At 37.4% G+C, this 22,862-nt stretch overlaps 1 protein-coding gene across 3 annotated transcripts in view; it reads right to left on the bottom strand.

Moving 5' to 3' along the window:
• Positions 1–7,692: 7,692 nt before the first annotated feature.
• Positions 7,693–22,862, bottom strand: part of si:ch211-236d3.4 (protein FAM107B) — a 29,680-nt gene continuing 14,510 nt past the window's right edge. The window contains exons 3-6 of one of the 3 annotated variants that reach the window (XM_027176453.2): positions 22,533–22,831; positions 14,812–15,043; positions 9,957–10,107; positions 7,693–9,501 (exon numbers count right to left, since the gene is read on the bottom strand). In XM_027176453.2, the coding sequence (XP_027032254.1) occupies positions 9,385–9,501; positions 9,957–10,107; positions 14,812–15,043; positions 22,533–22,608 (576 nt within the window). In that variant the 5' untranslated portion in view covers positions 22,609–22,831 and the 3' untranslated portion in view covers positions 7,693–9,384. Of the gene's footprint in view, positions 9,502–9,933; positions 10,108–14,811; positions 15,044–22,532; positions 22,832–22,862 lie in introns of all 3 variants that reach the window. The other 2 variants (XM_047810275.1, XM_027176455.2) reach the window with 2 other exon arrangements.

The raw sequence follows: 22,862 nt of genomic DNA, 5'->3' as shown, positions 1-22,862 counted from the left end.
TAAAATAAAAAATCTTCTTAATTCTGAGAGTGGTTTAATAAATGTATTCCCCTTTAATTAAATACAATTGATGGAAGTGTATATATATGTTTTGTTTAAGATTATGAGAATGATTAATAGATCAGTTACATAGGATTTCAAATGCATTGCTTAGTAATCAAGTAATTGTTAAGCAACTTGAAGTAAATCTACTAATTAAATACAATTTCCGTATAGAAAACAGTATAGTAGTAAAATAATAGATATAGTAAAAGCTAAATGTACTTCTAATATCTTTTAAGCCCATGGATGTTACCATGGTTCAGACTTTCACCTGGGACCTCCTTGTGGTCTGTAAATTGACAGGTATGATTGGGGTGGAAAGTAAAATGTCCTCTAGGTCTCCAACAGCCTACTATACGAGAATAAGTATTGACATGCCATTAATATGCACAGTATAGCGGTTTTCTTGACAAGGAATCTGTAATATTAAAAAAAATAAAATAAATCATGGCAGTAGTTTGCAGAAGTGTGTGTGAGGGTGATGCTTTGCTAAATTAATGTATATGTATGTAAAAATTGTTTTTTTAAAGGCAAATTTTAAATATCTATGTAGGAAATTATTGCAGTGTTTGCTTTTTTCTTTTCTGAGTGGATATAAGAGTATAAAGCATAAATAATGAATAAATCTCTGCTAAAAGGGTATGTGGGTTTTTTTCCTCTACAGTTTGATGATGGGTTCTCAAACTTTCTTAAAAAACAACAACAACACATACCCTTTTAGCAGAGATTTATTCATTATTTATGCTTTATACTCTTCTATCCACTCAGAAAACACACACTATTTCATTTTTCAGCTGTTACATAACTGTAAGAAATCGATAATAATTATAATAACTTTGATAATGGTGGGTTGTGGTTTCCATCACAGTAACAAAATGAAAGCAATCATGGACCCATGCTTCTGCTTGGGGTCCCTGAGCCCCATGCTGACATATGGGTCATAAAGAGAAGTATAGAAAAAATGCAGGTGTTTTATTTCCCCCACAGTATCGCTTGCAAAGCCTTCGTTTCCCATAGGCTGCTCCTGTCCTGCCTCCATGCCCAGCTCATTCTTCAGATTGCTGAAGTGTGTCGGCTCCCACGCTCCAGTCTGGCATCGCCTCATAACCTGCTCTGGTGATCCTATAAATGAGCTCAGCATTCTGTTGCTCAACTCGTGCAGAACCACAGACATGTTCATCCTGCAGGAAAAATTACACGACATGCAAAAACCTAAAAATCTGACTTCTCAGCAATAGAACTGGGTTGTTCTGTGGTTACTGGGCAAGATTTGTGCCTGATGTGTAGTACACAGAAGATGGCAGCAGACACAAGTTAACAGAGAATTAACAGAAGAACTCTTCTGGACTTTACTAGCCAGATCTTCCAATCTGATCTTCATTAATGTAGCTTGGCATATCAGTGGTTGTATGTGTGATAATCTGTGTATGACAGTTTCTGAAAATAAACTGGGAGGAACTCTAGGAAGAGTATGCCATATTTATGATGTGTTCCTTCAAATGTAGGTTCCTTGCATATTAGAAAGGTGTTTGAACATAATGTACTGTATAGATGACTGGAGAAAAAAAACAGACCCTGAGGAAATTTCATGTAGGCTATTTATTGAACATTTTTAATCATTTCATTCTTGAAAAAGAAGAAATAGCTTAGATTACATGAGTAGTGAACAAAATATAACATATACTCATAGTAGTTTAGTTAAAATGGTTACAATTTTGGTTACTGTACATTGAATTGTGATCATTTATCAGACCAGAGATGTAAATTGATAAAAGTGAACAATGCCAGTTGTGTTTGCATTTATGTAGCTTTAGCACCATATATGTCTACTGTGGAGAAACAAGTTTAATCTAAAACTGAAGAGAAAAATCAATCAACCTTCTTTTTCTTCCCTCCCTGTTTCCTTCCTTCCTTCCTTCCTTTTTTTCAAACAGCACCATGCTTGGCAGCAGCTTGTCTACATTAATGATATTATTATGAGAATCTTATCCATGTAGTTAAAAAAAAGTATCCTGGCTATAATACAACCAAATTTATATAATATCCATGAATGTAAAATTAGGCATATTAGGTTCAAAATCACTAACCAACAAAATATTAGTCTTATGTACTGTATGTATAGATATAAAAGACTTTAGGTTTGCTTTTTTTTTTTTTTTTTTTACATATAATAACATACTCTCAACCCGTTGTGTGATCCGTTGGAGTGTGTGAAGGCACTGCGTGTTGAGTAAAGCTCTTTACATCCATCAGCGCAGAGCTTTCGTGCCTCAGGCTCACCTTCAACTTTTACGCACACAATTTCTGCCTCAGGGCTACATACCTGAACCTTCCTGCCTTGAACCTCCAAAAGGAGCCTGTGAGAGAGAGAGAGTGAGAGAGAGAGAGAGACAGAGAGAGAGAGAGAGAGAGAGAGAGAGAGAGAGAGAGAGAGAGAGAGAGAGAGAGAGATATGCATGCATTATATTATAGAATCACAGAATCATATAACTTAAGCCATTGGGGCCAAAAACTTATTGAAGCTAAGGTAAATGTAGCAGAATATGTTTTTATATAGACAGGAAGCCTGTGTATAATTGTTTCTGTCAAAGCTGCCATTACTGCTACAAACACAAATAATATTTAATAGCTTTATGCTACATACAGAGTTGTGCTCATTGTGTTTCTTTTTAAATTCAAAAATCTATCCTCAATCTTAATGATGTAAAAAAAGCAACCCATAAATAAAAGTAACATTTTTTTTTTCATTGAGTTTACAACACTAAAACTTTAGTTAGCAGTTGATGCTAAGTGTAACTATAGTCAGATTACAGCCGCAGAACGCCACAGAATTAAAGAAGTAATTTACCGACAAAATGTTGATATTCTGGACAGATCTTTCTTGTTTCCACATCACCGGGTTTTTACTACTATTGTCTGTAATAAAATCATGATTTTGTGCTAGCTAGCAAAATCCTTAGCCTCGGTTAGCTAGCTAATACCTGGTCTCTGTGGTTCTTAGTTGCTGAGCAATAGCTCTCATGTTGTCTTTATACACAACTGCTAATAATACTAACAAGCCTTCAGAGAAAAAAACATGAAAATGAATGTTACTGTAGTTATTTTTCCAATCATGCAGTTTAGTATTGTATGTGTTTTTTTTTTTTGGAAGCACAAGTTTATCTCTTTGTGACTTTTATTTGTCTTTCTATCCAGAGATGATGAGAAACGAGCAACTATTACGATTACTATTTTGTTTCTATTTCATTTTCTCTCAATTTTAGTCAGATACCAATTCCTACCAACTAGTTAGCTCTCTATTTGGGGAATACTTTTTTCTGCCATTGCTTTATCATAGGGCAGATGTACAAAATACGAACTGCACTCTTTTGCATACATTTTGATTTCATACATACATTTTTTGTGTTGTGCTGATTGATAGGGATGAGCTTAAGAATTGTCATATTGTCAGGATTCAAACTTGCAATCTCCTGATAACATCTCCTTTATAATCATCAGCTCCTCCTAAGGCTTATAAACAAACATGAAGCTAGTTCTGGAGGATGCATTTTATTTGTCTTAGTTCACTTGTTATTGCAGATACTTCAACATATCTTGTGTACGCTTTCTAATGCTGAAAGCACAAATTCACAGGTTGCATTTGAACGCAGCATTTGAATAAGTGTGTCCATTCTTATCCACAAAGGACCGGTGTCGCTCACAGTCTAAATCGGTTCCAGGTTTCCTGATCCCATAAGGCCTGGTAAGACGAGCTGGTCGACTTGGTAGACTAAGGTTAATCTGCATTTTTTTCAGCAGGGCAGCAGATTTATTATTGCTATTATTTGTAGAGTAAAATCCAGAAAATCAGACTGAGAGAGCTTTCAGACACTTTGCAACTCCATGCTACAGGAATCTTACTGACTGTGTGGTGTGAGACTGCAAGAGATATTAAAGGCGAGACAGAGCAGCAAGGGATTTCCCTGAGGGCAGATTTAGTTACAGGCTACTTTTCATGTAATCACAGCTGAGAGGTGAGCAGGAAGAAAGTGAACAAATAGTTTTCTGCGCCTCTCAGATAGAGCACCAAGTCTACTCGGTTACTGAGTGAAAGCGTTAACACTTAACGCACGGTATTCCATAGTGCTGACCACACTTCAGGACCAGTGCATGCAAACATTGTAAAACAACCAATTCAGAAAACATGGTTATGTTTGTGTTATTGCCTTTTTCTTTAGCCATGCAGTGTCCTACCTTGAGGACTCCTACTTGTGATCCACCTGGAAAGACCATCTTTGAGTTCTCTTGCTCCTAAAACAGACATTTAAACTGACATCAAATAAATGTTTAAAGTTTAAAACCAGTTGTGCTGATAAGGATAAATTCACATTAAAACCCAATACAACAACACTGACAACGCTGACTGCTTTATTCTGAAGTGCTGACTTCATGCTTAGCACTTCTGAAATATAGACCTCAGAAAGTCTATCTTGTATACTGGCTCATAGCAGGTTAGAGTTGGTTTTGTGCCCAGTGATGTAAGCCACACTGCCAAAGGGCCGCTTGTAAAAGCTTGTAAGTGTGTGCCCGGTGTTGCAAAACACACTCACGTAATCGGAGTTGGCCTCCAAGATCTCCTCGGACTCGCTGCTCTCTGAGCTGCAGTCACCGTTCACACACCGAGCAGCTCTCTTCTCTCTGCCTGACCTCAGAAAATCAGTGGCCGAAGACCTTCTGAGCAACGCTAGGGCAGAAATGTAAACTTAGTTAGTAGTATGGCTTCAAAGTGAGTGATTTCCTTAACACAAAAGTCATGAAATAATGCAAAAAAAAAAACAAAAAAACATCAAAGTAAACACAAGCTCAGTATAGATTTGTGTTTTCCCAAATTTCTCCTACTGATAAGGAAAAACATTTAAATTACATTTTAATATTTTTTATCAATAGTGCGGCCATCCAGCACTGGATCTGGGAACGTCTCGTATACGGCAAACAAATAGTGACCAGAATTTATCTTTAATAAGCACTACACCTGTAATTTTACTCTCTTCTTAATCTATCGCTTCCAATCCTTGGAAACGTGTCTTTAAGTCACCATAAAAAGATTCGCACTGAACTTTTAACTTTACTACTAAAACAAACAAACAAACAAACAAACAAAAAAACATTTAAAAACATGCTTAAAAATAATTGTTATATAATAAAAGCATATAATTCTATACTATTACTTTAAGAATGACTCTATAGCATGAAAGTACGCTAAATTATATACTTTTACAGAGAATAAAAAGAAGATAGTAAAACATCACAGCAAACGTGATAGTACAATGAACCTGGAAAAACAGAGTAACATAATATAAGGTCTAATATAATAATATTCTTTAGTATATAGGTCTTTAATAGAACTAAATATAAGGTCAGTGCAACTGCTTAGTCGAATAAGATTAATAGGAAATAGAAAAGTGGTATCCTTAAATCATTATATCTTCCAGTTCCAGGTTCCAGTATTTTCATAATTGTTATGTACTGTAGTAATTGAACCAGGTCTCCTTTCATTAAAACGGATCTTCTGGACATTTAAGTTTTTACCAGAAGTAAAAACTGCTATTAGAAGTTCATATCTAGTTCTGTCTCCTTAACGTTTACACCCTAGCAAAGCAAAATTCTATTTTTTAAACTTGAAACTTTATGAGACAACTATAACATTGTGTTACCTGCTTCACAGATGTAGGCCATGAGTACCAGGATAAGCAGAGATGCAGCCAGCTCTCGATGTCTTCCCATCTCTTCCTTTTTTCTCAGAGTGCTTGTACACAGCGTCCAAGCTCTACAAATTTGTAGCGTATCTATCAGCCCGGCCCCACCCATCCACTATTTATAGGGGTGTGTCCTCAAGCATCTACCCCTCTGGTACACCTGTAACTGTGTTGCATTTCCATAACCCAACCCACTGTCCACCAGGGCATCTGGTTTGAGGTTCGAAAGATGGTCTTTAACACAGTGACTAGGGGATATTGAACACCAAGCACTAGCCAAGGACATTCGATAGGTGCTGCTTGGTTTGTAACCATAAGCAATGTATGCAGGGTTGTGTGTTTTTTTTACAGCAGGTAAAATGCCAAAGGTTTACTGGGGTGAAACTTCAAATCTTCAAAACTACTGTATATTGCCTGTCTAAAGAATGAATAGCAGAACATTCAGATATTCTATCCTGGTCATCAATATGGTGGATCTTGAATCCCAGGAACACTTGGGTGTGAGGTGCAAGGAACTGAAATACACCAGTTTATTGTGACCTAGGGGCAACTTAGAGTCATTGGTCATCCAACATGGCATGTTTTTGGGAGATGGGACAAAACTGGAGAACCCAGCGACACCCAGAAGCAACCATGAATCCAACAAATTGTTTTTTAAAGCACATGTTTAAGGACCCCAGTGGTGAGTCTCTAGAAAATAAATATTAAAAAATGTACCTTTAAGGGCTTTTTTTTAAAGGTTTAATGTAGGTCCATTCAAAAGTCCAAAAAAGATCGTTTTTACAATGATAAACACTAGTAACTCTACAAAGAAATTGCTCAATACCTTGATAGATTTTTCCCTAGAATTTTCCACTGGATTGTGTGATATTTATTACACTTGCTTGTTTTGGTTCGGTGTCTTGAAATGTACAAAATGCCAAAATTTATGGATTTGTTCTTGCACATGCAATGATTTTTTTTTAAACAAACTTGAAACTTTTGAAGAACCCTTTTTTTGATCATTTACTGGCTCTAAAGTCCTTCGAGATGCTTATGTCATTCGAAGGTGAAAGGTAAAAGCTGAGTGTGCCAAGGGGACATATTTCAAATGACACGGATAAGCGAAAACTTTCATAGTCATGTAGTAAATGAAGCTGTCGGTGAAGCCGTTAGGCGAGTTGGACTAAACACCTAGAAGTATCTTTTCCTCTTTAGATCACACACCTGTTCTGTACCTGTAGCCCGATGCGGTTCGGTTACCTGCTCCAGTTCAGGTCCACTACTTCAGCCGTGCCATCATTCAGTTCAGGTTCAGCGGCGTCCCACCTTGAACAATTTCTTCTTTGTTCACCAGAGCACGACAGATCGGATCCTGAAGATTTTTTCGGGATTATACAGATTGAAGGTGGATAGAGTGGTTGCATGGACAAAGGGTCTTGTGATTTCGGGGTGTACTGTTACCTGCTCCTCTAATTAAGAAGTCATCGAGAAGCTGGACAGGAGGCAAAGATGGAGACATTCCATGAAAGAAAAACAGTCCATCGAAGAGCCATTAGGATGAAACTGACCATGATAACCTCTCTACAGGAATCTGGGATGTGCCAGGCGTAACACTCTTGCCGGTGTTTGTTTGCAGTGTCTGCTGAGGCTGTTGCTTGTGATGACTCTTACAAGCCCATTATTCTCTATAGTTTCACTTTGGAGGCTTGTGAAATTCCCAATGCAGGAAGCTGTGATTCTCAAGTCTTGCACTGAGGTCTGGATGCCTGGCAGTGTTTAAAGAGAGCAGTTAAGAGTGCAACTCAACTTGATAGTGCATTGTGAAATGGTTGGTGTTGACTCGATGGAACACATTTCGTGTGTGTTTTCTTTCTTACTCGGTTTTCATTTTTACAAAATGGGGCGAAACGAAAGAAAAAATAAGAAGCGTCTGTTATATTATTACTTTTATTTTATTTCATTTTATATAAAGTAATAACATTTTTGACATTATATTACAGGATTGTGTGTTAGTCTATGTGCCATCATTTGTTGATAACAATCAAAATGTCAGATTTAATTTTTAAAATGTAATGAAATGACAGAATGGAAAAAGTCAGTGTTTGGTGTTTTATGAAGCCATGTTTTACAACATAAAAGCGTAATAATTATAACAAAAACTTGATTTTAATATTGGTGGTTACACATCTGTAATTTTAGAAATTAGTAAAAAATAAAATATATATCCAAATATAATTTCTGTATCTTTTCTAAATAATCTCAAGTGTGACTAATATATCAGGAAAAAAGAAACAAGAGCTTGATACTGAATATTTTCCATATATGTAAAATGGAAAGTTATGTTCAGTTTCGTCTATGGTGTGTATTTACTTGCTGATTATCCTATTATGTGATTTTAATAGATAGTTTTTGTGCACACACATACACACACACACACACTTTCTCTCTTACGCACACACATAGGCCATGCTTAACTATGATAATGCAGGGTACATAGAGTGATATAATGATTAAAATGCAAACAGTCACTCGCTCTGCCTGCGCTGTCTGTTCTGTAGCTCTCACAAAGGCACGGAAAAAGAGCAGAGACATTTAAGCATCACAAGCACAGCTGTCCCCCAAAAAATAAATCCTGGGTTAAATCCAAGACCACGACGGACCCGCCAACCTTCATGTGTTTTGAGGAGGAGTTTCATGTTGTATAAAAGAATGAGTTGTATGCAAAAGCCAAACAAAAGTATGACTCTGTTATTACAGAAAGTTTTGAACTCTCTGACAAGCATACGTTGGAAAATGGTCAAAAAACACATTTGGTTTTTGGCTGAAAGACAGAAAGGGCAAAATTTTTTATTGTAAACGGTAATGGTCAGCGCTTAGACAGGTTTAGAGTTTGAGCAGCAGATCAACAGTGAAAATGTCGGCCATGTGAAACCATTCCGCAGCTTCTCCAAAGGTTGTTAGACAAGCAGTTTGAAAAAAAAGACCTTTTTTACTCCCCCCCCTGCAAAACAAAGCATTACTCCTCCTCCAGGTAGGCAGGTCAGCCGTCACTGATTCGTTGTGCCATCACAGTAATTAGGATACAGTCTGTTTTTTGTAAACATCTCGCACAAACACATGCAGCCTTGGAAATATATTCACATCAGAAGTGAGAAATGTTATTCATTCCATTTATGAACAAAAGTGACTTGTGCTGATTGTTATACATCAGGAAAAAACCCCAAAAAACATTGCGTTTCTGATATTGATTCCTTAAATGTCTGGGATGTGCAGTGCACTTGGCAGTTGGGAATCCAGTGATATGCATTAATACTGATTGTACACTGTATGAAGTTAGAAGTTAATAAAAGATGCTCTGGTTCTTCTGCAGAGAAACATAACTTCATCAGAATGTTCATCTCCAACTAGCACAAATGCTCCAGAATTGCAGAAAATCCCTGAATTCATCAAGACAAGCTCAACTGATGTCCCTTTTTCAGCTCTGGAACTCCATCTTCTGTCTTCCATGTTGATTTATGAAGACACAAGTTTTGTCCAGCAGGAGCATATATTTGTGTAAGACAGAAAAGTGAGAAAGACAGAATGAGTGAGAAAGAAGCACACAGATTTATCCTGATCTTCTCCTCTACACCTCTTTCTCTCCAGTGCTCATGAGCGACGTTCTGCGCAGGTTCTCCTTGACCTTGATGAACTCAGGAGCACTGCGAGAGCACTCCTCCTGCCGTTCCTGCTCCTGCTCCAACTAGGAAACAAATATAGGTACATTATTAGAAAATGACGTTGCTAAATGGTTTCTGGATAGGTCAGAATCATTCTGAAATGGTTCAAATTGGAACCATCCCTTAATCTATTATATGGTTTTATAAGAACTCGATTCATTTTGAACTTCAACCAATGCTGTGGATGTTATTCCATTGAGTAACTCTGCAGTATGTAATCATAAAGCAAAAAATAATGTAATCACTTGACAAATCTACAAAATATTTACTTTAATATACTTGAAAATATGACTGATTTATAGTATATATATATATATATATATATATATATATATATATATATAATAGTACTAGTTGCAATACTTCTGGAGGGGACTGTATATGTTTCACAAACCATTATACATTTTTAGAATGGAGAAAAACTCTCTTTAGATGACATCAGCAAGAAACCTTACGAAGAATTTCACAGGAATTTCACCTCCTCCAGTTGTTTGTGCCTCTTGAGAAGCTCTTGCTCCAGAGGTGAGACCTTCTTCCGAGCCTCCTCCTCTTGCTTTCTCTGTTTGATCATCTGATCTCTCTTCCTTTGCTCCAATACACGCTGGAGCTCTGGTTTATTCTCCACACCCCTGTCAAAAACAGATACAGAATTACAGAGAATCTGGACGGCCCCGACTTTTTTTGGGTCATGCGGAAAAACATGATGTAAAAACACTTGACATCATATCCTCTGATTGAGTGAGTTTAATGTGTTCCATTTTGCTTTGATATTACCTCTGGAAGTGATCAATAGTTATACATATTAAATAAGTGACCTAGATAGGCTACAGAGTGTGCATTACTTAAGCTACTATATCAGCACGCCAAATGCTGGAAGCATGGCGTACTCCCAGAACTAACTGCCCTCTATAGCATGAATTGATTTTGGGCAATTTTAAAAGTAGATTTAAAAAAAATCATTTACATATAACACACTACAGTAGATATATTTTTTAAATTGGCTAGATATATTTAAAAAGTCGCTAATTATCTTATTGTCATAACTCATCATTATCATAAAAGATGCCTGAAATTTGTCAAACCAACTGTCTAATCTACAGGCTAACATAGTTAGCAGAGCCTGTTTTATCAGAGAAAATTGGCAAGCTAGCCAAGTAATACAAGAAAATAGTTATGACTGTATAATACAGTCATAACCATTAAAGCAATTAAATAAATTGTTAAAGCAGTTGTGCATGAAAGGTACAACAAGGTGAAGCTGAGATTTCAATATATAAGCTAACTAGCTTACTAGGTTACTATGAATGCCAAACAATAAGCTAGTTACTGATATTATATGTAAAACAATGAAGTATCACATATCAACCTAACACAGCTCACATTCTTTAGCTTAAAAAAATTGCTAGCTAATGTTGGAAGCTAGCTAATTTGGCTAATTTAAGTAATGCTGGAAATACACAAGCTAGCATCACCTACTCTCATAGGAATGAAATAGATCACAGATAAACAGATAATGTTTTCATGTCCTGAAATATTCTGCTACAACTTTGATTTTGTTTAAAAATGTACATCTTGGCATATTTTGTTTGGTTTTAGCTGCTCTTTTTCTTCAAAACTATCCCTGTCAACTCTATTAATAGCTTTATATTTAAAAAATAGCTTCTGATAAAATTGTCTAAGTGAAAACATGAATATATATATAACAGAATATCTATTGCTCCTGAAAAAGAATGATTAACATTTTTATTATTTCTCCAATAGATGGCACTCACGTTATATTCTGTAAAGGTTGAGCGTTGATGTAAGCAAACAGATTTTTGAGATATTAAGGTGTTAGTTTACTCAATAAGACCAACTGTCACGAGCTAAAAATGTCTGGCCAACTCAGAGAATTTACAAAGAAATAAAACGGAATAAAAATATTTCGATTTTTCGATTATTTAGATTAGTTATTTAGTGTTTTATGATCTGTGAAATTATCGATCGTTCTCATGACAACTCTGATTTTAGAGAATACATCAATACCAGGTGATTAGATGTTTAGGGATCTGCTAAGCAGACATGTAGACACGAACATGTTCCCTCACCGATTGCTAATTAAATTAAGTGTGAGCCTGTTTCATCCACAGGGAGGAGGCTTTGAATGTGCTTAGAAGTGGAAAAGCAGTTTGCGTGTTGTAATTATCATCCCTCCTAATTTATATAGTGTCCGTGAAGCAAAGGAGACATGGAAACAGCAACAACAAACAAACAGAGCTGTGAGTAATGAGGCGAGTTAGACACACAGCCGCCTACAGACCTGCTCCCTGAGACCCAGAGGAAGGCTTGTGCTCACACAGGCATATCGATGGTACATTAACTCAAAATCTGTACATAGAATCATGGTGGAAAGAAGACCATATTGTAATATGTACCTCAGATATGTTGCTGAATTAAAAAAAAACTTGTCATGTGGAGAAACTCTTGCATTGTGGCACCAAAATGGTGAATTTTACAAGTTTACATTGTTCGTATGAAATCTTAACATAATCTGTGAATATGATTAAAAGTGACATTTTACATGATTAATAATGTCCTGCATTTAGCATCATTTTGTCTAGCAAGTGAGGAGTTTTATGCTAGCTATACAGAAGGATGCTAGTTAGCAAGCAACGCTACAATGATCTAGTAGCTGTGCAAGACATATCATAAAGAAAAATAACATGCAGCAGTAAATTTATAGTGCAGGTAAAAAAACAAAACACCAGACAGTTTAACTGATTTCCTTTTCATAATTTAGGGCAGACTATCAGCCTGTTTTAAAAAGGATGCTTTGTGTTAGTGTATTTTCAAAGTTAAAGCGGTGGTATTCAAGTGAAAGTAGGGATAAAAAGTCTTCAAAAGCTCAAACTTTATCCATGTGGGACCATTTTGATGTCATTTTCCCCATCCCAGTTATCATGAATAATACAAATTACACTATTCCCAAAGCACGTAACATAAGAATAAATAAAGGACGAGCTCTTCTCTGTCTCTGTCCTCTGCATTCCTTCCTTCATTGTCACTCTTTTTGTCTTCTGTCTCCGTCCTCTCTAAAGACCCAAGTCGTATAAACGCTTATCTTCAGAGAGTTCAAAAGGAGAGATGGGCACCGTTTAGTAGTGACCCAATTCTTCTGCCACTTAGGCTAAAAGACTATATCCTGTTGCTGTTATCTCTCGCTTTCCTTTTCCCTCCCTGTGGAGTGCCCTCACTGTGCTCTCTTAAGTCTTCCCGGGCCAAAATGACTTCATGTGCCAGAAGTGTCCAACCAGATACCTGCCTAATGGCAATGGTGGCTCAATGCCAGCTTAGTGTTATGTATCTTGCAGCATGGATATGGACATAGACACACACACCTACACACACTAGCATCCCTACTTAAACTCCAATCTATGCCTGTAACTGATGAAAGAGTAATCTTTCTAAAATGTCTACTCTTTTGCAGTGCCTAAAAATCTATCCATTAAATTTAGCCCCAGGAATGCAAATAAGACCCAAGAGACTGGTTCGGTAGACGAGCTTTCTTCCAGAGATGCTACATAGGCTTCGCAGGACCCGTTTTAGATAACGGTGTCCGACCCAAATGCAATAATGCAAAACAGTGGGAAAGTAAGAGCTGAACAGTGCTACTGTGCTTGCTCTTGTTTCGCTGAATGGGACTCTTTTTAAAATGCTCTTTAATGTGTCGGAGACGAAGAGAATGGCAGGATAAAAGGTGCCTATGTTGGCCAGTTTAAAGCGGAGGCTCTTTAGTTGTCCTTGTCTCCACACAGAGAATGACTGTGTTGTGAATGTGTTAAGGCTTGGAAGGGGGTATGTGTTGTAGCTTGTGGTTCCCAGGCAACTGTGAAGCTTGTGTTGGCTTATTCGCCAAAAAAAAACAAAAAAAAAAAAACAGATTTTCCTAGGGTCTCAGAGTTCCTTTTGCTATTTTTGCTTCGCATGGCATCTTGTTTTCTTTAAAAAACTTCTAAGATTTGTCAAACTTGGTCTCAAATTAAAAATGATGATAATCATTCGTGTATTTTGTTTTCTGTTGAATTTTCACCCATAGTGTATGTTCTGAGTAAGATACTTCCTTTGGTAAGCTGTAGTGAAAAATAAAGTGAAATATGTAGCAAGAGGTCCCGTGGGACTGTGGGTGTGTACTGCTGTATATACAGCTGTTAGGAGGAGCAGGACTGTTTCTACAAGGCTCCCCTGCTGAGCTGTTCGGAAATTATTCAGCTCTGTATCACGTCTTCGCTTCAGTATATCACTTAGTCAAGGATTTCCCCTTTCTGCCTGTCTGAAGTGCTACAGGACAAGTTGCTGTCTTTCATGGACTGTCACAAGTTTAGTTGAATGCAGAAAACAGTATCAATATTATCTTCATTAAAGAACATCAATTATTCATAAGTAGTGCACTGTTCATATAGTAAATAGACATGCCATGCAAAGCAACATTAATAACTGATTCATGTAGTGCTTACAGATAGAGTACTATAAGTATATTCAATAGACAGCATTTAGATTTAACCCTCTGATCAGATTCTTGTTTTGAGCTTCTTTATCCTTCTTCATGTCTATATTATATCTAGATTTTTTTTTTTTGCTGCCCCTGCTGTTTTTTTCTGCCTTCTTCTTGTGACGGACTTGTAATTTTGCATTTTTATTTGTATAGCACATTTAACAATGGACTTTAAATAATAACACAAACACAAAAAATAACACAAAATATAAATATCAATTTTGCAATGTGTCCTTAATGAGCAATCTAGAGACGAAAGTCACAAGGAAAAACTTCCTGAGACAATATGAGGAAGAAAACTTGAGGAACCCATCCTCATCTGGGTGACACTGTGTAGTGCGGTTATAAAATAGAATGAAATAATTCAAAAATAATTAATAATAATTGAAAAAATAAAAATATTTAAGGCAAAAAAGAAAATCAAAGCATTAAAAATAAAGTTTGTATAGCAGGTAATACATGTATGCAAATAAATAAATAAATAAATAGATAGATAGATAGATAGATAGATAGATAGATAGATAGATAGATAGATAGATAGATAGATAGATAGATAGATAGATAGATAAATAAAAACTTAAATGTTTAAATATGCTGAGATTCAAAGTAATAATTTATACTTTTTTTTGGAAAAAAATCCCAAATCTGTATTAATATAATGTAAAATATGAGTCTTAATTTATATATCCACACATACCTTATAAGATTTAATGTGTGTATTATTTGGACTCCATTATTAGTTGTACTGTACATGTCATTGTATATTCATGTATTGTGCCTGTATGTGTGTGTACTTTTATACCGTTTATGGTTCATAAGCAGCTCTCTGTGAAGCTCCTGGTGGCTTTTAGAAGCTTTGACTGGATTAACCAGCTTTTTTGGCTTGATGAGATCATCGTCCCCTTGCACATAATCAGGATGAGGGGCATAGCTGGCCACAGGGAGGATATTCCTCCGTGGGCATCGCAATGGGTCATCATATGTTATTTCAGGCTGATGAGGCTGTTCCCAGTGGATATCTGCGTATGCTGAGGCTAGAAAGAGAGAGAGAGAGAGAGAGAGAGAGAGAGAGAGAGAGAGAGAGAGAGAGAGAGAGAGACAGAGAGAGAGACAGACAGACAGAGAGAGAGAGAGAGAGACAGAGAGAGAGAGACAGAGAGAGAGAGACAGACAGAGAGACAGACAGAGAGAGAGAGAGAGAGAGACAGAGAGACAGACAGAGAGAGAGAGAGAGAGAGAGAGAGAGAGAGATTTTAGAAAAGTTAATTGCATAATGCAATAACATTACACTGTTGAATTTAAATTGTCAGGGCTTAGAAGATGTGCATATGAAATCCAACCAATAAGTTCATCCTCGAGTAATGTGTTACTGTGCTGCTTAGAGAGGAAGTGAAAGACTAGTTGATCTTCATTAAGTGTTTTAGTCATCAGAACCCTGCATGTTTTTCCCATTTATATGGTTTATTTTGTCAGAAGACAAATCCAGCAATCAAAAACTCTAGCATGATTCAACTGCAATGACAAAGCTTCAGACCCACCACATGATGTAAATCAGTCTTGACACATTTTTGGTTTCTTAGCAACTAAAAAGAGCCAAAGAATAGAGCTGTAGTGCTGCAGAAATTCCATGTGTTTTACATCTTAAAGCTGGATGTGATAAACTCGTTATTTATCAACTTATTACATTTATGCAGCGCCAGCTTCATGTTTCCCATGATCTCCATTTCTGTGCACACTTGCAATGTTGGACAAAAGGTTTGCAGAATAAATAAATAAATAAATAAATTGGGCGGTGTCCTGAAAACATACTTCAGAAAGCTCTTCAGTTGATTAGTCAAAAAAGGAGTAACACAAGATCATGGAAAGCATGATGCTGGTGCTCAATAAATGATACATTTATAATGCTAGACTTTACTGAGTGAAATCACTGTGTATATGAAAACTATCCCCACCCCTAGTGTTTAGTGGAGGGGGGTGGGTAGGGAGGTGGGATGGGAATCACCCTGTACAGCCAAAACCACAATCTGTCAGTTTCAAACACTGGTTCATGGGATTTCCAAACATAACTATAGCCTGTTAGGGATTCGATATTAGCGAGACTGAGAGAAAAGAAATATATTTCCAGAAGTAGCAGGTGAACACTTTAGCCTTTTTTTGGCTGTTTATGTTTCTTTGGATTCTGGAGGAAATTCCTGAGATCCATTTCCTGTCTGCTGAACCCAGCAATTTACACGTCCAAACAAGCACGTTAAAGTGCAGAGCTTTAACATGCAACCACAGTACCTGTTATTACAGACCAATGTGTTGTATTTAAGATGAAGGAAGCTAAAATAATATAAGAGGCATGTGGTTTTAAGTTAGAGCATAAGAACTCATTTAGATTTAAGGCTACCACTTGTGCGTAGTGATTTTTGCTTACCGAGGCTAGTTTCAGTCTCAGACACCACGCCTGCGACTGACGGCTTCACGGAGCGTCTGGTATCTTTCGTACACTTGTCTGGTGACAAGCTTCCGAATCTTGACCTGTTTATTTTTCTGTCCTGTTATACTTTAACCATCTTAATCAAGATCAACCAGTGTATCCACATTATATCATATACACTCAAGGACAAAGTCTCAGAAATGACCTTAACGGAGGCAATAAGAAATATTGTACTCCATCACATTTAACGTGTTCCTGTCTGACTATTTTCCAGGATATCTGCTGGATATCGAAATCGGATAAGCTTTTACAGAGAATATATGGTGCTATAAAAATACCTCATCTGCCACGTTAGATAAATTTACAGATGTGAACGGTTCCATTTCAACCTCAGGCATACTTATTGATTCGGCTCAACTTAAGAGTAATTCATTTATGGCGAGCTCTACAGGCCACAGAGCATCACAGACTCCTTCAATTCTCGTTGGACGGAAGATATTAAAGGCGAACTGATCCTTAGCCGAGTGACAGTGGAAAAAGATCAGGTGTCATATGTGCAGATCTGAGGCCAGATCTGAACAATGGTAAGGGTTTTGAGGAGGAACTAGAGACGATCTATGCTATTCAATATTAAAACCAGAGCACAATGGATTCCGCAGGAGCAAAATATGGTACAAAATCAAAGCACAAACCTGAACAGACGTCTCATAAGTGCTGTATCCTGTCAGGGTTTATACTGAATCTTTGCTGGTTTGTTTTTTTAGATTAGATTCTTATTGTAGGTTTCATTAACTGTTCATGAGAGGTCATGTTCCCATTACCCACTCGCTATGCATTCCTGATTGTCGTTTTCACTATGAATGAGGTCAGATCTAACCAACTAACTCTAACCAGGCTACATAATTATTCGAATTATCTAATACTGACATCTGTCCTAAAGCAAGAATAGCTAGCACTAACAATCCTGATTATCTTAAATATAGTTAATTATGTATAAGGTCCTGTCATGTCACCATGTCACCATCTCAGCCAGCTCCAAGTTGTGGGCAGCGAACAAACATGGCCGCCTTAGCTACAATCCTCACCACACAAACACACTTTTTCGATCTCAGACGCCAAGGTACTGATTTCACCAAGGTACTGACTGTTTTCAATCAGCCCCGAATAATCAGAAATAGTCTAAAATAGCTTTAATACAGTTTACTCATCACCAAGCCTTGGTTTGACCCTAGTTACGGTCCTCACGTTGCTTGACTTTGCTTTGACGTCACTGTGCAATTTTTGAATGTTTGCCTGAGTTTGTACATGACACAGGCTACTGACAAACAAACACACAATGACACACTTCCTAATTTCACCTCTGCTTAAATCAGTTGTCCACTAGACCAACAAGCCTAAGATAGCTAACAAGCAAGCAATGCCTATGCTGTAGCTACCATATCATACTGTTAAATGTACGTATGTGTATGAGCTACAATTTTAATACTCTATCATTCCTCTTCTGAAATAAGTTTCTTGCTAGTGTTATGTCCTGAGGAAAACAAGCAAAAACAATCTCTAGACAGTTGGAGTTGACTGTGATAATATGGGTTGTGTTGAAGTACATGTTGTTTGTACAATGCAGATCAGCTAGCTATAGTTAGCAACATTGCTTTTGAAGCTCTAGATCCCATTCATTTGTTTAATATATTTTGGTCATGGAATTTTTTCCAAACGTTTGGAGCTTACCAAATTAACGAGACAGCAAACGGCTGTACTAACAATACAAGAGCAGGAAAAGATTTCATGCCAAATTCAACTCTTTATATAAAACACATGGAATAAATCTATGTATTTGTGTAGATGGAGTAAGAGTAATAGTATAAGAGCGAAGGTCACTGACAGAATGCTTGTAACCTTCCCTTAAGAGTGTGGTCATTTCCTTTTTATTAAAAGTCAAGACTAATGAGAATGTGTTGTTTCTTGAAGGTTAAAAAAGCTTGATGTTAAAAAAAAAATCTATTTTTTCTGTTGTGGACCCAGTGGGAGTAAAACCAGTTGGTGTGGTGTGTCTTTGTATGGATATGTGTCCATATTTTCATCTCATGGGTCCTCGTAATGATGGGAAAATCCTGTTTTGACCTTGTAGGGACACCGGCTGGTCCCCATGAGGGAATAACTGCTGGAATTATTTAAGTACAGAGCAATTGAGTTGCTGAGGTTCAGGTTTAGATATTTAGCTACAGTAGAATGCCAGTCGATTGAGAGTGAAAGTGTGTGTGAGGGGGAGAGAGAGAGAGAGAGAGAGAGAGAGAGAGAGAGAGAGAGAGAGAGAGAGAGAGAGAGAGAGAGAGAGAGAAGAAACATGTAATACAGCTTGAAAGATGGTGCTATGGAAATAAAAGGGAGGAGGAAGAGGTAGAGAATGGAGTCACAGGATCTCCAGGCATATTGAATGCTCTTTCATGGCAGGATCTATCTCCTCATTGATTAGATATCTATGTCAAGCAGGGCAGAGGCGGTGAGTTTGCTGCATCTGTTCTGAAAGTTAATATCCTTCCATTTTATGGCTGTAATGCATTTAGCTGCCTCCCTCAAGACCTTGGGAGTCAGTTAACGTGTCCAGTAAAGGATGTCTGCTTCCTAGAGTCTGCTTTCAGGAACAGAAGAACGTTAATTCAATTTCATCTTTGTGACTATGAAACGCAGGTACGACTCTGAAAGACAGATCTGCTGCTAGACGTGACAAAAAAAATGCCTGTCTGAATATGAGTCATGTGTTATTCAGAAGAAGAAAAAAAGTGATTCGTAGGCGCTGTACAGACTTCTCAGGGTTAAACTTGTTCTGCCCTTTTACTGTCACTTACTGTGAGTGCTGTTCATGCTGTGAGAGATGATTTATTAGTGTTTAGTAGAGAGTATTATCACCGCTGCTGACACATGGAGGCTCTTTAAAGACTTTCCATGCACTTTATTTCCTCCTACGATTGCATACAATCTGGGCTGTTTTCAACTGGCTGTTGTCATGGGGATGCCCAGAATTTGTCCTCCCAAGGGAGGGGGGAATGATGAGGTAGGGAAGAGAGAGAGAGAGTGTGTGTGTGAGTGTGTGTGTGTGTGTGTGTGTGTGTGTGTGTGTGTGTGTGTGTGTGTGTGTGTGTGTGTGTGTGTGTGAGAGAGAGAGAGAGAGAGATGGAGTGGCACTTGTGGGGCGACTCATTTCCCATACTCTACTCGGCACCAGAAGCTGACCTTTGGCAACGCACAGGATTGAGGCTGGAAATAAAAATTATAGAAGTCTTTTTTTTGTCACATAAACATTACAGCACAGTGAAATTCCTTTTTCACATATCCCAACTTTGGAGGATGGAGGTCAGAGCACAGGGTCAGCTTTGATCCAGCGCCTCCTGGAGCAGTGAGGGTTAAGGGCCCAACAGTGACAGCTTGGCAGTGCTGGGGCTCAAACCCTGACCTTCCAATCAACAACCGAGAGCCTTAACCACTTGAGCCACAACTGCACCAAAAAGTATAAAAACCTGAGCAAGGCACAACACCATCCACAGCTAAATAAAAAAATACAAACAAACAAACAAACAAATAAAACAGTTTTCAAAATCAGTAGATTTATATATCATGAGTAGCTATAGTTCTAAAACGTAATTGGCTGAGCCTCATTATAAAATTCTGAACACACACACACACACACACACACACACACACACACACACACACACACACACACACACACACACACACACACACACACACACACGCACGCACACACAGACCTCTGTCTTAAACCAATAAAAAACATTATTTTCTCCATAGAAGACTCTCATTTCTGCTTATGTTGCCTAGCAACCAAAGCTTTGTGTTAGCAGACTTCATCACAGAGAATTTAATGTGATTACTATGAATAATTTAAAAAAATTGAGACTTTTATATTATTAGTTTTATCGCTGATTATGTCCCCCACTTAAGTACATCCTTACATGATAAAATCAGTCAACTCACACACTGTCTCTCATGACCGGGGTTCCATTTAAGTGAAGGCAGCATTTTCTGAAAGTTTGTTCACCGTTAATGAAGTCCAACCCACTTGAAAACAAATTTTATTCCCACGTTATTATTATTAATGTTTTATAGACATGCTATACATGTTCTATACACACTTAACCTGTGTTGTTTTACTTCAAATAAAGGATCAGGTTTATTCTAGTTTAGTACTGATAAACAACAGACCATTGAATTGTCACAGTTCCATTAGCACTCGCCAATTTAAAGATCAGGAATAGTTCCTGTTCTTTTTCCGAGATTATCAGGAATAATTCCTGTTCTTTTTCCGAGATTATCAGGAATAGTACGTTTTTTCCCTGAGATTATCAGGAATAGCTCCTGTTCTTTTTCCGAGATTATCAGGAATAGTTCCTGTTCTTTTTCCAAGATTATCAGGAATAGTTCCTGTTCTTTTTCCAAGATTATCAGGAATAGTTCATTTTCTTTTTCCAAGATTATCAGGAATAGCTCCTGTTCTTTTTCCGAGATTATCAGGAATAGCTCCTGTTCTTTTTCCAAGATTATCAGGAATAGTTCATTTTCTTTTTCCAAGATTATCAGGAATAGTTCATGTTCTTTTTCCGAGTTTGTCAGGAATAGTTCATGTTCTTTTTCCGTAATCAGAATCGATTGATTTTTTTTTTGCATGTTGCCAAATTAAGGACAAAAACTTTGATTTATTGCTTTCTTTAAGTTTCTTCAAGAAATCACTTCTCAACCCTGAGGATGTTCCCGTGTTGGAAAACCTTTCAGGAAAAGGTTTTTTTGGAAAAGTTACAGCTTTAACTCTCACTGTTATTGAACCGCTGAGATTCCTCCCAAAAAAATGCTAAATAAACATCTTGTATATAACTTCATTATATCCATTCTATATTCCTGTCTTATTACATAACACATAACAGTAGCGTCGGGGTCTAAAGGTAGTTTCAAATAATTCGTAGTTGTGAATCAGTTACTAGGCTGATCGATGGATTTCAGGTAAAAGTAAAAAAAAAATAGAAAAAAAACAGTGAAAAAAGTTTAGGCACTTTGGAAATTTTCACGGTATCATATTTTGGATTTAAATTCTAAAAAGGAGCAGTTTTCTCGCATTGGAAGGCGTGTTGACACGGATAGCACTTCCAGATAGCTGTGTAAATTTGCTCACTGTGGTTTATTAGGGTCACCCATTACAGGATAAAGCAGTCTACGTGGACCTTGTGCTTCTTCTCCAAAAGTAAACATGCCCTGGGCATAAATTAAAGCAACAGCTATTAAATAAGGTCAGTACAAAATGATAATCGAGACCAAAATGAAACTTTAATAAAGTATAGTGCTGAAAAAAAATCTATGCTTGTTAATGTATATCATCATCTCAAGTGTTTTGTGTGAATCCTGGAGTTCATGTAGTGATAGCACTAAGAAAGCTATGCTTGACCTCTCTTTCTGTGAAGTCTTCACATGGATTGTAATGATTAACTGTTCCCTGATGTACTCAGCAAAGGTTTTACCGACTCAGTGGCTTCGAAATCACCGCAGCAACCAAACCCAAAAGCTAACACGTTGAATTCTCATCTTAAAAAACCCTTGAAATCTCATAACGTTCGCCGTTCTCTGTTATGCGATTAAAGCCGTTTGATAGACAGCCTTCAGCATCCTGTGCTTGTTGTTAGTCTCATTTCCTGCTTGTTGCCCCGAGGGAAAATAACATTTGGGCAAATATGCTGAGAAAAATCACTGAAGATGTTGCATCTGAATGAATGTTTAAATGATCGAGCTTGTGCTTGTGATCCAAATATATGTACAGTTATGTATATATAGTATATATATGTATATGTATATACATATATATGTATATATATATTATGTATATGTATAGGTTTTTGTATAATCCACAGAAATTTAAGAGCAATCTGCTTTGCTGGAGTTGTGCATAAAGTCAACTCATACAGACAGACCCATCTCACGAAAACTTTTAGACCTCGAACACAAACAAATTCCATCAATTCACCACTTTTTCAGTATAATCTCTGTAAATCTGGGTAGTTACAGTATGATGGATGTTATTTTGCAGTAGATCATCTTACCTGATTTGACCAGCACATCTCTGGGTCTGCTGGGAGGACTGTCAGGATACACACCAGCTCCTAATCGCTGATCCATCCTTATGTTTCTGTTTCCTGTGTGTGTGTGTGTGGGTGTGTGTGTATGAGTGTGTGTGGGGTGCTCGGAGAGCCTACATGTCTGCGTGTGAGTACGTATGTGGGCGTGCACAGGCCGTTTCTCCTGAGCGGCTCACACACTAGTGCCTCTCTCTTCGGTTTCCTCTCAGATGTAAACAGTCACATGATTCGCTGGGCATTCCACAGTCAGGGCCCTCCCTCTGCTTTTACACACACAGCAAAACACTCTGTCAC

This window comes from Tachysurus fulvidraco, chromosome 2 (genome assembly GCF_022655615.1).
Source record: "Tachysurus fulvidraco isolate hzauxx_2018 chromosome 2, HZAU_PFXX_2.0, whole genome shotgun sequence".
Lineage (NCBI taxonomy): Eukaryota > Metazoa > Chordata > Actinopteri > Siluriformes > Bagridae > Tachysurus > Tachysurus fulvidraco.
Note: the sequence above shows the minus strand (reverse complement) of the source record. Positions and strands in the feature narration are given on the sequence as shown.